At 41.0% G+C, this 15,574-nt stretch overlaps 1 protein-coding gene across 1 annotated transcript; it reads right to left on the reverse strand.

The window, feature by feature from the left end:
- Positions 1-760: 760 nt before the first annotated feature.
- On the reverse strand, positions 761-7,737 carry skor2 (SKI family transcriptional corepressor 2; the record flags this gene model as incomplete). The annotated part of the gene is given in 9 exon segments (XM_083670451.1): positions 761-942; positions 1,106-1,168; positions 2,058-2,125; positions 2,424-2,522; positions 2,797-2,862; positions 4,727-4,804; positions 5,209-5,272; positions 5,897-7,722; positions 7,725-7,737. Coding segments are annotated over 8 exon segments (2,274 nt in total). The 3' UTR covers positions 761-942; positions 1,106-1,108.
- Between the last annotated feature and the right edge of the window lie 7,837 nt (positions 7,738-15,574).

The raw sequence follows: 15,574 nt of genomic DNA on the forward strand, positions 1-15,574 counted from the left end.
GTGACGACAATTTTGTGCGCCTTGTCCATATAAGGGCAAACAAATACGCTTTTTTAGAGGGCTTTCTAGTTTTTAACTACATGTAATATCTTGTTTGGAAAAAGGTATTTTTTATCATAATGAAAATGCCAGATATTGTATTCTATATGCTGGTAGCAGTGTCAGCCAGAAATATGTCCACCAAAGAGGTTCGTCAAATGTAGGCAATTGTATTTCTGTCTCACCAAATGGAAAACTACAAATAAATAAATCATAAATATAGTTAATTCAAATTCAATATGCAGAGAAAAGCAAAAACGTTAAAGACTTATTATTGTATAGACTTTTTATTTATTATGTATCCACATAAATAGTAGAGAAACTACAAGAACATATTTAAATACATAGCATCAACAGCTTGTAATAACATTACTGATTTTGCGTTAATGTCAATTTCATCATTTATATCATCTAAACAGGGAGGGATGAGTGCTTCTTCGCTTCATTGCTCTCTGGCACGACATGTTGATGCATGTGTCTTCTTTTTACATGTTAAATACTTTCATGATCATGATCATAGGCCTAATGTACAGTCAGATTGATAGACAAACAAAAACACGTGTAGGATTCACTGTACAGGTACATAATGAAAAGAGTTCAATCGTATGTTATCGGCGCACCAACAAAGATCTCTTCCGTGTCATAGATGTGTGGGAGTCAGCGTTCATCCAGGGGTGATATATACAGTTGGACATACTGAAGTGTTTTTTTTGTCTCTGTTTGGACATTCAGCAGATAAATGTCTTCTCTGTTGTGTTGGTCCTCCAGCACAGAGACAGTTTGGGTTTGGGGGACGAGGTCACTTACGTTGTATTGTTTTCAGTGTCAGATAATTTAATTCCCAAGATTCATAGAAACTCAGGTTCTTTTTCCAGGTATAACACGGGGTGGCCTCCAAGTGCTCTGAGAAGAGAAAAGAAAGACATCATTACTATGATATATACCATCTATTCTGTACTGTAGGTTATGTATATTGTGTATATGTTTGCTAAATTAAAACCCAGAACAACATCGCATTTAGAAAACTTGTTTGTTTGGGAAAAACAGCATGTGTCAGGCGACTCACCATTTAACTTTTGTTGAGATGTGAACCAAGTTTTTCTTTTCTGAGAATGTTTGCATAGGGAATCTGAAAAAAAAAAGGTTGAGAGACAATTATTATCTTCATATTATCAACAAAAACAACATTTACTATACAGTATGTCACTAAGTTACCTTGTAAATACATGTGTTAAGCACCTCTTATTATAATAAAGGTTAAGTGCTAATATAATACATATTTTGCATTACAATATAAGGCATCAGTAATTCAAGATAAAGGCAATCATTTGCTGATGCTTTTCAATCAGACTTTGCGTCCATAGCCAAAACAACACCGCCCCACCAGAACACAAAATAAGAGACACAGAGCATAAACTCTTAATTTTCTCCTCTGTTCAACATTCAGACTTTTTGCTAAACTTCAGACAGATATACAGTATAGTACATCTGCTCATTTGAAACATATCAATCATTCCCGACACATGTTCTCCATCACGAGTCTCTGGGTGACGTGACTGATGGTGTAAAGACAAACACAGGCTGTCTGCCTGTCTCTAAAGAGCTGCCACAGAGATGCACGCGTGATTGATGTCAAAATGTGGTGCACTGTTAAACTCATAGACTGTCTGCTACAGATGAAGATCTCATCCTTGAAAGGCATGTGAGATGCTTTTTTTTTTTTTTAAGTGTTTTCTTTTATTATTTCTTATCAATCTAAGAACTAAAAATGAAATAAATTAGTCCAGAATAGGCTTGCACATGTGAAGTATCATATTGTAATATATATATGTATGTATATGTAATATATTGTAATATATATATATTCTAAAATGGTTCTTATAATTATCGTATTCATATAATATTATGTTCATAATATCTTCAATCAGTATAAAATAATTACTAATGAATTATGCCAAATAATGACAGTTCATTATAATTGTTCCACCATTTGTGGTCATTGTTGTCAGTAATCTTACCATCTGTAACTGTTGTACCATCTCCTCTCTGTATGCAAGTTCTCTTTTCATTTGGTCCTGGAAATTATCTGCAAAATGATGGAGAGAAAAACCCTTTAAACATTTCACTCCTCAATAATGTAAAAAAAACTCCAGTTACTGCAACACGGTTTGCACAATCAGCGACAGAAAACTTTACAATAGCCCACAAACATTTTGTGATAAAAAGACAACAGCCATTGTGTAGCCATTGTATCTTGATATAGAGCAACACCACTGTCATACATCTGGTGAAAATCTGAAGGGTTGAGACAGAGCTTAGACTCTGTGTAAAGGACTGAAACTCGTGGATGTACCGGTCTGACAGAATGAGGGAGGGTGACTTACGGAACACAGGGAATGGGGAGTTGCCCTTCAACGCGTGGAATTCCTGCTCCAGTCGTCTCCGTAAGTCAATCTGCTCCAATAGAACCTTCTGGAGTTCCTCTGGAAAAAAAAGAAGAGGAATTTGACAATGCATGATGCACCAATGTAAAACATGTCTCATCAGAGGTGCACATACTTTTGATTATCAGATATACAATAAATACATGGAGAACAAAAAAAATAAAAATGTGCATAACCATCACCACCACAATTGCATATTGAATGTATATATGATGATAAAGATTGCATGAAGTGCTTTAATTAATAACAAAATCAACATTCAAATAGAAATAATCCACTGCTACTTTTGTACAGTGTAGTTATGCTTTTGTACCTTTTTCCATGTTTTCAACACCTTTCTTCAGAGATACTGGGGAAGTTGCATCTTGACTTTGATCACCTGAAAGGTAAAACACACATTTTCTCTTTTGAGTATAAATAATTCAATAGCCCTAAAAAACACATGTTGAAGTAGAAATAATGTACATTATTAAAAAGTTGTAAAACGGTGAGTAAGCAAAGGCAAACACCTCTGTAGCCTAGTGAGTTCATATTTGTATTTGATAGGTCTCTGACCGCAGTTCAATTATTTGCCACCAGGTGTCAGTCTAGCTACAATTTCCAGTGCCCGTATGATTGACAATTTCAGCTCACCAAGACAAACTATTTCAATCTCACACTCTGTAAATTAATGTAACATTTGGCTCAATTGTTATTGCATTCGATAAAGGAACAACAATTTGCGTTTGATTGAAATTGGGAGCCATAAAATGTGCCTCTCTAAATGTAAAAGCTTGCTTAAGCAACATAAAACCTCTGCATCTATATTTCAAAAGTCCAAATAATCACGCTCACTATTCCTGAACTGACCGATAAGTCCTTTTTGCATTATGATTGTATTGTGACACACTAATGAAAACAACTGCATTCGTGAAGAAGTCAAGAACTGGTTTGGCCCAATTTTGGATGAAATGGTAAATGCATAAATGGTAGATTTGTTAAAATTGGAGAAATAACATTCATGCATAACAGTATTTTCATCATTATACTGTCTTCACAGTATACTTTTATCATACCGCCTAAAAGTATTTCTATTGCTGTGAAGCCTTTGATATGAGTGTGTTTGTATCTGTGTACTGTCTTAACCATGCTAACCATATTTCCTCTATTATTGTGCTGCGTTTACAGTGTTTCATTATGGGCTGCTTTTTGTAATGCATTTACAAAACAGAAAGTGTGTGTGTGTGTGTGCATGTCTGTCTGTGTGTGTGTGTGTGTGTGTGTGTGTGTGTGTGTTTTTGTGCGCGCGCGTGTGTGTGTGCGTGCCTGTGCCTGTGCCTGCGCGCGCGTGTGTGTGTGTGTCTGAATCCTGACAATGTGGCAAATCGAATGCCCTTAAATGGAGCAATCCAGCACATTTGTATATATAATCTCCCCCTTTTCCCTCTCTCCTCATTTCATGTCCTGCCTCCTTAAGCCTCCCAACGCTTTCCTCATTTGGAACAGCGCGTGTTCTCGCCTCCTCTCCTCTCTCTGTCTCATTTGACAAGCAAATTTGCAGACAGTGCCTGAGGATAACAACCTCGTTTGACAGTCAATTAACCGTGAATAGTCAAAGCCAAGGCAGTTTGCATTACATAAATGGAAAATTTGATTATTTTTCTCCCAAGAAACAGAACTCTCCTTAAGACACTGCCTTCAGACTCTTTGGAAATCAGGACTTCTAATCACGTCCCCCCAACAGCCCTTGGAGACGTTTAGCAATCAGGCAAAGGTGGTTTCATTTAATTTGTTTCGTGTAATTTTTCTGAAATATATTATACATTATGTGAGGAGATCATTATGGGCTAGATAATATAAATGTTGGCATAGATGTCATAAAACACTTTTAATGTCTCGCTGACAGATAGAGGAGGCAATAAACGCTGATCTTAGGAACGGGAGTTTTTTGCGGCAGGAAAAGGCAATTATATCCCTTTGATATTGTTCAAATGGAGATTGTCACCTTCCCTCTGTTGAGCTGATTGTCTTCTTGAACTGTAATGGCTCCCTCTAGAATACATTTGCCAATGACATTGCGAGGCGGCTCGCTGCTCCATTTCCGAGTGTATCCTTTTTATTTCATCTATTTATGTACGTAGATTAATCCCTAAACCTATGGTCTGTGATAGGAACATTTGTATGTTTTCTTTTATTTCTTTCTCTTTCTGCACATTTCGCCCCATGTCATGATAAAACGGTTAGGCATGAAAGCCGGTTCGTACCTGAAGCCTCTCTCCAATACTCTGGTCCAGAGGTCTCAGACTCGGATACGAAGAAGTTGCTCTGTTCTTTGTTCTCGTCTAGGGAGTGAATAATGTGAGGGAGAGAATAAGGGGGACATAAGGTCCATTAATTCAACAGTTTATCAAGAGACAGGAAAATTATTTGCGGGTAGATATATACAGGACAGAGAACATGTACTCAGCTGGTGGTCTTAGGAGCTGAATTGACTGAACTGACTATCAGAGTAATACTTCAAAGTTTCAATGACTTTGTACAAATTAGAAGGTAACACTCCCTTCGTTATTGCAGTTATGGTGTTGGTTACAATTAATATATATGTAAAGTAATATAATATACTACATACAGTACATTCCAGAAGTGTAATAGGAACTGTTCCTCATTCCATGTGCAATAACAAAAATCTCTGTGACACAATGACTATTTCTCTCAGTCAGGTGAAAACATAGACATTGCGACTCACCAGAGATGTTTGAGTTTTCTTTGGTTGCGTAAGCGGGCAGTCCATCGTCCCTGCTTTTGTGAACCTGAGAGAGAACACACACAGCCAGAGCCAGATTAGATCACAGATTGACACATCAGCCAGGGTAGAGAGTGTCAATACTCCAATGTCTGATGATACAGAATCATGAATTACTGGTGTCATTGAGAAACAGAATGCTGCTGGTGTACGCTACAGAAGCCCTTGCCTCTCACAAAGGGAGTTCCTGCAATAGAGAGTGAAATTAAATGCTTTCTTTTGCTAACACCGTTAACAGCAACTGGGTGGATACTGAGCCTGGTATACAAATGCTAAAATGTGAATGCTGCTTCTCTCTCTCTCTCTCTCTCTCTCTCTCTCTCTCTCTCTCTCTCTCTCTCTCTCTCTCTCCACAGCTGGGTACAGCACCTCCAGCAGCCCCAGATAATGTAGTGTCGACAGGTTAAAGATTAAAAAGGCTAACAGGCACAAGTGACAAAAGAGAGAACAAATATAATGTCGCCATTAAACAATACACGACTGGGCTTATTAGCAGGGATCAAAGCGCTGTGAATATTTCATTTCTTCAGGGAGCTCCGGCTATCAATCTGGTTATGCATATAAGATCAGCCCCCGCCTGCCGCCTGCATTTAAATAATAATTAGCTAAAGTGCCTTGAGGGAATATTTACATTTTTGTAGGCCGGGTCCTCCAGTGGAGTGTGTGTGGTGGTGGTGGGGCTGGGGACTGGCAGGCTGGCGGGTGGAGAGGCAGCCAGGCTGGGCTTGTCCTGGCTGTGTGCTGGCGGGGTGCCGGGGAAGACACTGGTGGTCTCTTTGCCTCTGTCCTCCGCCACGTCGCTGAGGCCTCGTAGGTGCAGGCCGCACGTCTGTGCTTGCGTTCGCCTGGCGAAGCTCTCCTCCTCCTCCTCGTCCTGCTTGCTCTCCACATCCACCTCCCCTTCCTCCTCGCTCTCTCCCACTCCCTCTACCTCTCCCCCGCTCTCGCTGCCATAGCTGCAGCTGGTGGCCGGGGAGAGGTGGCGGTCCGAGCCAAACTCCTCCATGGCACTCCCACCGTGGAGCTTGGCGATGCTCTCGGCATCCTTGACCACGGGCCGGAAGGCCGAGTGGTAGCTGGCTTTCCTGGCCTGGAGAGACGGGACATCCAGGAGCTTCAGCCAGCCCTCGGAGGTAACAGGCCTGAGGTCAGAGGGCACGGACGGGCACTCGGGGGTCTCAAACAACCCCGACCTGGGAGTGACCCCCACGCCGGCCCCCCCGGCCCCCGTCTCTGCGGGCTCTGAGAGGTCCAGGAAAGCCTGTCTGGGAGAAGGGTTTTCGGTCAGGGAGGACAGGGCATTGGGCTGGGGCTGGAGGTAGGTAGGTACAGGGATGCCACCCGTGGCCCGTGGGGGCCAGAACATGCAGAAGGGAGGGTAGAACGTGTCCTTACGGCCGGGCCACAGCAACCCAGAGAGCCCGCCAACGCCATTTTTCTGTCCGTTAACTCCGTCGCTGTCGTCCTTTTTCTGCTGACACAGGCTGAAGGCTGGGAAGGTGTAGGGGCTGGGGAACAGGGAGGTGGGGGGGAACTTCTGCAGCATACCGAAGCCCTTGCTGGGCACAGGGATCACCGGGTAGCTGCGGGGGTTCTTGCGTGGAGATAGGTTGCTCCCGTCCAGGTCCTCGTCCTCCTCGAACCTGCCCCTCTTCTGGCCCAGCTCTGAGGACATCATGTGAGGCAGGACAGAGTTCACACCCTTCATGCCTCCCATGGAGGAGCAGTGGGAGGAGGGCAGGGCGCGCTTGCGGCTGCCCCCGTTGAACATGGCCTTCACGTCCTCCCAGGCGAACGCCATGTCGTCGGGGGGAGTCTTGTCCGACAGCTTGAGGTGCCGGCGCCAGGAGTTGAAGTTGGCCGCGTCCGGCTGGGTGTACTTGGCGTCAGGGGTGCGGTGCGAGTGGAAGATGAACTTGTTGGGGGAGAAGTACATGTTACAGTAGGAGCACTTGATGCACTTGGCCCGGGAGCTGTTGTAACGCGCCGGGATGAAGTTCCCGCGGCTGCCCCAGGCGCACTCGTGAGACACGTCGAAGGCGAAGTTGTCGGGCAGCTTCGGCGGCGTGTTCTCCCCCAAGAACGACTTGCAGAGGCGCTCCGCCTCGCGCTTGGTGATCATGCCACAGCGGCGGGACGAGATGGGCATGGCGCCCGCTCGCCGCAGGATCTCCAGCTGGACCGGGGTGCACTGGACGCAGGTGATGCCCAGCGCCACGCGGCGGTTGTGGATCTCGTTGTAGCTGTAGTTCTTCAGCAGGGTGTTGGAGATCTGGGCGAGGCACAGGCGCTCCTGGGCATCGATGACCAGGGAGACGATGGGCACCCCGTAGAGCACCACCTGACCCACTTGGTTGGGCTTCATGGAGGAGTGGGGGGGCCGGGGAGGCGTCAGGGGCTCCTGCTGGAACGAGCTGGGCGGGGTGGTCATGGCTATGTCGTCGTTGGGGACAGGGGGAGGGTTTTGTCCATGCGGTGGTGACCACTGCTGAGGGGAATCTTCAGGCAGATGCTCTGCTGGAAAATCAAGAAAAACATGCCACTGCATAAAAATATGACTCTACAAACTGTACAGCGCATTATAGACAGAATTGTTCAGTAGAAAAATATTACTGTTGATTCTGAAGATTGCTAAAATAGTGTTATAATAATACTAGTAGGCCTATTAAAATGTCTTATTAAAATAAAATCAAACAAAAATATGATGATTTGATAGTTGTCAAAATGTCTCTTGTGTTCTGATTGATTCATTATCTATCTGTTGTGTGAAAATAGGAAATACAAATTAGTTTAGTTAGCTATTAACTAAAGTTATTTTACTTTAGTTATTGCTCCTAAAGATTAATTACAGTTGTGTGTACATGTATATATTTGAAAGCGTATATTTTTTTAACAGATTTTATTTATGAATTTGGGGAGAAAATGTCAAAGGTTACTGTAACGCAGGATAACGTTTAAGGGCACCTGCCCGCTCAGATGATGGACTTTATAAATTTGACAGAAGGTCAAAGACATCAAAGACAAAACGTGGCCACATGGTTTACAAGAAATGTGTAACTCAAGGAAAGATGCACGCATACCGATAGGCCTAACCTACTCGGCTAAAACTGAAAGTGGAACAGACCATCTGCATGTCAGAATTCTTATTTAGTAACATGCCTTTCCTTCGACTTTTGTTGTAGGCTTAGGCCTAAGTAAACACCAATATTTGAAGCTAACAACATGCAAAATAAACGGATCATATTCAATAGAACTCTAACTCCTAAGTTCGTGAAATACACTAGTAATTTGCAAAAATATGCTTAATATTTGATGTGGAATGTTCGTTCTATATCTAGCAGTCTACACGTATAGCCTAAATTAACGACGACAACATTAATTTCAGGCCGTAGTCTACACTGCTACATAAAAATGCAGGTTAGGCAACTCGCAAAGATCAAGCCGATACACCTGTGTGATGTGATGACAGCGGAGGAGGTTATACTGTCCTGACAGAAGCGGCTCCACAGTATAATGCAATGCACAGTCAGATTCGCGCGGAGGCCAGTCCGTATTCAACTTTAGACAGTTATGCTATCCATTTCCAACAGAGACATCAACAAAATGGTAACATAACAACCACGACACAGTCAATAATAATAACCTAACAACAAAAACACCAATAATAAAAATAATGATAATAGTAACAAGAACAATATGGATAACATAAGACTATGAGGCTATTAATAATGATGATAGTAATAATTGTCATAATAATAATAATTGTTATTATTAGTAGTAGTATTATTAGTATTATAAAGACAATAGATTGTGAATGTTTTACTTATTTTTACACCACACAAAATAGAGCTTACCTCCTCTAAAGCTGAGAGAAATCCAAACGTTACGAAATTAAAACCATCCCTGTTTTCGCGTCAAAAACAACCGGATACATTTAAAACCACCGTCCTTACAAAATGTCTCACAAAACTACTCTCAATTAATTCCAAATTTTGAGGAAGAAGTCGTGGGATCTGTCCGAGTGAGTTAACAGTCAGTGAGAAGTGAGTAACTGCGCACCGCACACCGGCTTATTCCCTTTAAAAGACACGCCGTCTGTCTCGCCGCCGGTGTTGGACGGCAGTTGATTGGCGTAGCTCTGCCCCTCTTCTAGTTCCACAGCTCAAAAGACTTTCCGCTAGGAGCCAATGACGTCTCACTAACTGCCACTCAACACTCTAAAGAGAGACTAACGCACGAGCCTGGCCCCAGGCAATCGCCGCGCTGTAAACCTCAAATCTGAATGAGGACCACTCACAAATCCACACGCACCAGATATGCATTGGTTTACTAACAACGTGGAGAAAGAAGTGGGGCGATGTCACCAACACAAATCGTGTCTCCTACATTGTAAATGGTGCTAGTCCCAAATCACATAGGCCTAACTCGTTCATAGGCTTAACCAAATAGCCAAACGCGGTTGTAGATAAGCGGACTTGGAGTTAATAAATTCTGTATTGCATTTGTTATGTAGCAAGTTGTACACTGCCATTGATCCATCTTTTCTCGGAAAATGACTTAGGTATTCCCAAAAGTGTGTCGAAGTCAATAAATACGAAAATGGTTAGTCTATTTGTGACAGCAAATTAAAATTTAACCACCCGGAGTGTCTATATAACATTGTAGCTGTTAGCAAATTCCAATTTCAATAGATTTTCTTTGAACTTATTTTTCGGGAATATAGGTTATTAGAAATAAATGTGTGCCGCCCTGAATAACTCATAAATCATTGCTATTCAAATTCACACCAGCCGAATTATTGCTTGGCCGTGATGACTTTTGGCAACTGACAGGGTGATAACAACGATGGTGATGATGGTCGTATAATCTGGTATTCATATTTTAGTGACATAAGCATTCAGCACAAATCGTCTAATTGTCATCATCATGAAACTAATTTCAAGGCTATTCAATTTAGAGAGAGAATGTTAAAGACCTCATAGAGAACACCCAATAAATTCGATCAATTGTGTTTCCAAGCAGCGAAAGGCAATAAATGGGCTGATATTTCTTCATCATTAGGGAGGGCAGCATATGTCTCCCATCAACAACAATCGAAGGAGTGTTAAACGGATCATCTGAAATAGATGACAGGTTTGCAGACAGCACGACTCATCAATTACGTTAACTGTTTCTGTATTGATATACACTCAGATGATGGGATCTAACACTGAAAAAACGATTGCAATGAAATGCATTACACAGAACTAAGGGATGGATTACAAAGTGTTACTGAGAGTTCGCATTTTTGTCAATTAAATTAAACAGTATACAATAGGCTATATAGTCGTATAATTTGGAATGATCTATGGAATTGTATAAAACACGTTTCATTCACACTTGAGTGGTGCATTTTGAATGGAAATAATATTAAAAATGCATGCCATGCAATAGATTTAAAGAGCCTACAAGTTTTCCTATTAAGAATTTCGCTTGATTGTGGTAGATGGGAAGTAATCAATTTACTTGCGTTATCCTAGCCTATATTTTTCAATTCCTGCCTTCTCTGTGATTACCTCACTAAATATTACAAGACCGTTTTTGGCTCCAACCGGACCGTAGTGACAGTAGACTAAGCACGAGCCCCATCTGCTTCTCCATAAACCAATTTAGATGTCATTGCTCCTGCTTTTGTCTCGCTTCCGCAGAGGCAACAGAGCAGATGCATAGGCAAAGGCACATGAGCGTACCAACGTGTACACAGCTTTTCAACGGGAATAAGGAGAATGACAATAGTCAAGTCAAATTAAGAATATCGCATCGAGTTAGTCAAGAATAAAATAAAGTGTCTAATAAGCCTATTTCATTCATTAACTATATGTTAGCACTTAACATTAAGTTGCTCAGTACTCAATAGGCCTGTTACAGTAGGCTGCATAGTGTTATATAATTAAGGCTTGATTGCGAAGAATACGGTTGGGTCCATTTCATTGCTAGAATTGTCGTCTTTGATGTGTAAAGAGTGAAGAAAAGTATATAAACTACCAAATTGGTAAATTATTTGTACTTGAAGTAGGTTATGGTTGGCATTGCAATATGTCCAGTGACCTAATAATTGATTAGACCTACATTGTACAATAGATGTTATAGCCCTTTTAGATTCCGGAATAAATTCATATCACATTTTCATGTCATCTTTGAAAGAGGTTACCCTACTGTGAAATTAATCATGCGTTTAAAAAAAAGAATTGCTTGTGTGACCGTTAGGGTCACCACAAAAAAATAACATAAATTAAGAGCTAGAAGACTAAGTGAGCCTGCGACGTTTAACATCAAATCAGTCAACGAATGAAAGATGCCCCGGGAGTGTAATTATCATATTGAAATACATCATCTCCACCTATAGCCTATAACGTGATAAAAATGTGAGCTAAAGATTAAGCCTTTTTGGCGGTTGAAAAGCATTGTACTTAGATAACTTTATTTTTGTTGAAGAACGTAGGTTTATACCTTGCACCAGACAGGCTGCAGTGGGATATCACTATGCCTATGTCCTGCTCTCGATATAGGCTAATCCTTTAGTCTAATATAGCAAGTCTATCAGAAAATTGCAAGACTCAAATGCCCTTCATCTGAAAACATGTAGGTCTACCATGCAATACAATTAAGATTTGTGCTATCTAAATTGAGGGGAAATTATGAATACAGTTCTGCTCTATTTACATTTTCCATTAGTCTAGATTACGTGATTCATGTAGATAATGCAAGATGCCTCAACTGTGGTGTGGATTTGGCGACTTGGTGACCCCTTGAATGGACCCCTGAATGGCCTTGCGCTGACCCTATACAGGACAATCGATGTCAGAAAATAACGGTGCAAACATCCTTATGGCTTCAAATCATATGTGGATAACCACAGCAATGCTATAGATGGTTGGTTGATCTACAATCAATGCGCAGCTTTGCGATTGACTTCTTTGAAATGTAGGCCAAAAGTACAGCCTATTTGGTTAGCTCCGAAATGTATATTAAACACAAACTGCCACAACCGATGTATAAGTCAATCAGCAGCCATCATATAACTGACGTTCGCTACAATGTGCCTAGGGCTATTGGGATGAATTAGTAGCCGACCAAATGCCCTAATAATTTCATAGTCTAAATCATTACAATAAAGTCAAATCGACATGGTTAGATTTACACTGACATTTTCTCAAATACTGGTTATAAATAATGACAAATATTATAAGGTTTTATAGGCCTAAAGTGATATGCATGTCCTAAAAAAAAGAAAGGTTTGGAACTATTCAGTTGCTTAGTGACAACATGGGCATGCTGGAATACAATTTGTTTAATGTAGGGCAAAGTGAAACATTGGTATAGATTAGGCTATAGGCTTACCTGCCTGGGGCCAGACCCCCCACATCCATAGAATTAATTCTATGGACCCACATCACACTGAATATAATGCAGCACACATAGTCAATGCTTCGGAGACTTGCCCTGGTGTTTTTGCCTTGATACAGATAGGCTATGTGATATCTTAGTAATGTCATTTGAGGATATGTTACAGCAATCAGAACTGAACATAAGCATATATCCCCCATTGGAGCTACACATGTTGAAAATAGTGTAGTTCAACCCCTAGAGGTTTTTTCAGTGGTTTATTCAGAATTCCATACATGCATTTAAAAAAATGTAAATTAATCTTTTGATGCAAGATCACAAGGACAGCTTTGACTATGAACTGCAAAACAGCAGCAAATGTGAAAGCAAAACTTTATACACACCTCTTCCCAATTGGTCTCCCCAGTTCTCTGATGCAGGCGAGTTCACTCAGTCAGACCTCTGAAGAAAAAAACAAAAACACACCACATTAAAAACAGATCACAAAATCAACTCTAAACAAATCAATCAATTTATGAACAAATGAATCTGAAACCCACCTGACAACAGCAGGATTTGCCCTATTGCTACTGTTTTGGAATTAAGTTTCGGCAGCAAAATTGTTGACCATGGACCAGGGTTGGCCTTCATTAGTAGGTATGTGTGTGTGGCATACTCAAGAGTGTGGTAACATAGCCAAATATGCTTAGTCAACTATTTCAGTTTATTCCAGGTTGTAATTAAACGACCACTCGACATTTAATGACCCAAGAATGCAAGCAACGTTCTGAAAGTTATTCTAAACGGAATAGTTAATGGAAGTGCATGAAATCAATTAGAAACACAGACAATTGGGCGCTAGGAATTTTAGAGGACATCGTGCCTGTCAATCGCGAGAAAGCACACAACTTACAACAGGCCATGCTTGATAATAGAGGATGCTGTTGACCTAAGATCACCGAGTTCAAACTTGACATGAGCGAAAACAGACGCCGCGCCACAACCCACGTGCCCAGGAGCAGTTGAGCCACGCGAGCTCTCCACGGTGCAACACGCTGAACACAAACTATCCAAGCTAAAGCGCCATCACGTCTGTGGTAGGTATCAATAGATATAAAACGTACAATATACTCATAAGGTCACAATCACGTTGTGCATTGTGAAATAACATTACTGTTGGGGTACAGAAAGTTTACACATATGGCCTTGTGCAAGAATTCTGTTTATCAAATTGCATGTGCAGACTGAAGTGCCTCAAATCATATTGGAGTTCTTGATGTTTTTACGGATTAGCATCGATGCTGTTATTAAGCCCATGTATAGCCCCAGATGAATGATATTGATTAAAAATCATTAGGCCTAGTCAAAATGTATCCTAATTTCCCGAGATATGGACAGTTGAAATTGGTGGGATCAAACTAAGCAAGTATGCATAAGCCATCTGAACTTATAATATTTAAAAATAGAATGTATGAAAACATAACATAATTATCATCATCATCAACAACAACAAAAACAACAACAGCAACGTTTCAATTTCTATCGATTTAATAGCTCCAATCTTACCTTTTGACATGGGGTATATAGTCTGATTTGCCATCTACCAGAAGAATGTCATCCAGTGGACACTGCAACCCGCGTTTACCTTTTTCTTCCCTCTCAGGGATGCCACAGAATGTTTCAGAACCCAGACATACAACGTTACTATTATAATATGAGATGCAAGCAAACGTAAGTTGTGTACTTTAGGTTAGCAACCCCTTTACCAAGATAAAAGGGGCGATGCGCGGCAAGGTGCGGGACCATGTGAAATTACACTGCGCGCGCTCAGACAATGGGAGGTGCGCTTGTGAAACATAATATTTTTTCAGCCTATCACTTCGCACACCATGGAGTCAACACCAACAAATCGGAGTCCTCTTTATATTTGCTGAAGGGTGAAAATAACAAATGTGGGATGATCTCAGATCATGTCTAATTTTTCTTGCATGAGCAATACTTTGTATTGTCAATAGGCCACTTGTGGAACTTCGGCAAACCATATACTGTAGGAAGAAATTCCGCAGGTGTTCACGAAAAATGCTTCAACCTCTTCAAATTAATAAATACATGCTGTATAGAATCATACTCAAAAAACACATTATGCTTCACAATTTCAGCAACCCTTGCAACAATGTTTAGAAATCAAACTTCTGTAAATGCAAAACATCTTACCACGTTAATATCAAACATGATGTTGTCCTTAGACCAATAGGCAACTTTTCACCCTCTCATGAATTGAAATATCACTATCCTGATTTTAGCTTTTTTCTCGTCGCAGTTCGTCATCATTTACTATTATAGTAATACATTAGGCTAAACATATTTTCCGGTTTACGGGCAATTTTCAAACACCTGCTGATTTCTAAAGTAGGCTATCAAATCAATAGCCCACTGCGGAGACTGAAGAATTTGTGCTATTTTTACAGGCCTATTTCTTTGATTTGAAAACTAACCCTGACTTTCAGACGTCACAGAAGCATTCCAGAAACATAACATTTTGGGATGAAATATCAAGGCTTTAGCTCAGTTTGTAAGTAGGCTATGTAACAATATACTGTATTTATTACACAGCTATCACCACTGTTACTACTACTGCATTCTGTTCTCAGGAACCAGAATTACATAAATGTGATACAATATTGTCATCTGATTATATTGTAACTACAGTTACTCTACACCATTGTTCGCTACACTGGTGTCAGAAGTGGGAATGCGACCGTGTACCATCGGAGAGGCTACCAACAGAGGGGCTAGTTTGACGATCCTATATAACGCCTGTTAGCATTCTGGGTAAGTGTGTTAACTCTCTTGGTGCAGTAACTAGCGTGACCGGTAGGGAAGCAGAAGGTTGTGACTTCGAACCTCGCTTGAGGGACTGCAATAAAGATGAGAACCCAACCTA

Source organism: Argentina silus (assembly GCF_951799395.1).
Source record: "Argentina silus genome assembly, chromosome: 5".
NCBI lineage: Eukaryota > Metazoa > Chordata > Actinopteri > Argentiniformes > Argentinidae > Argentina > Argentina silus.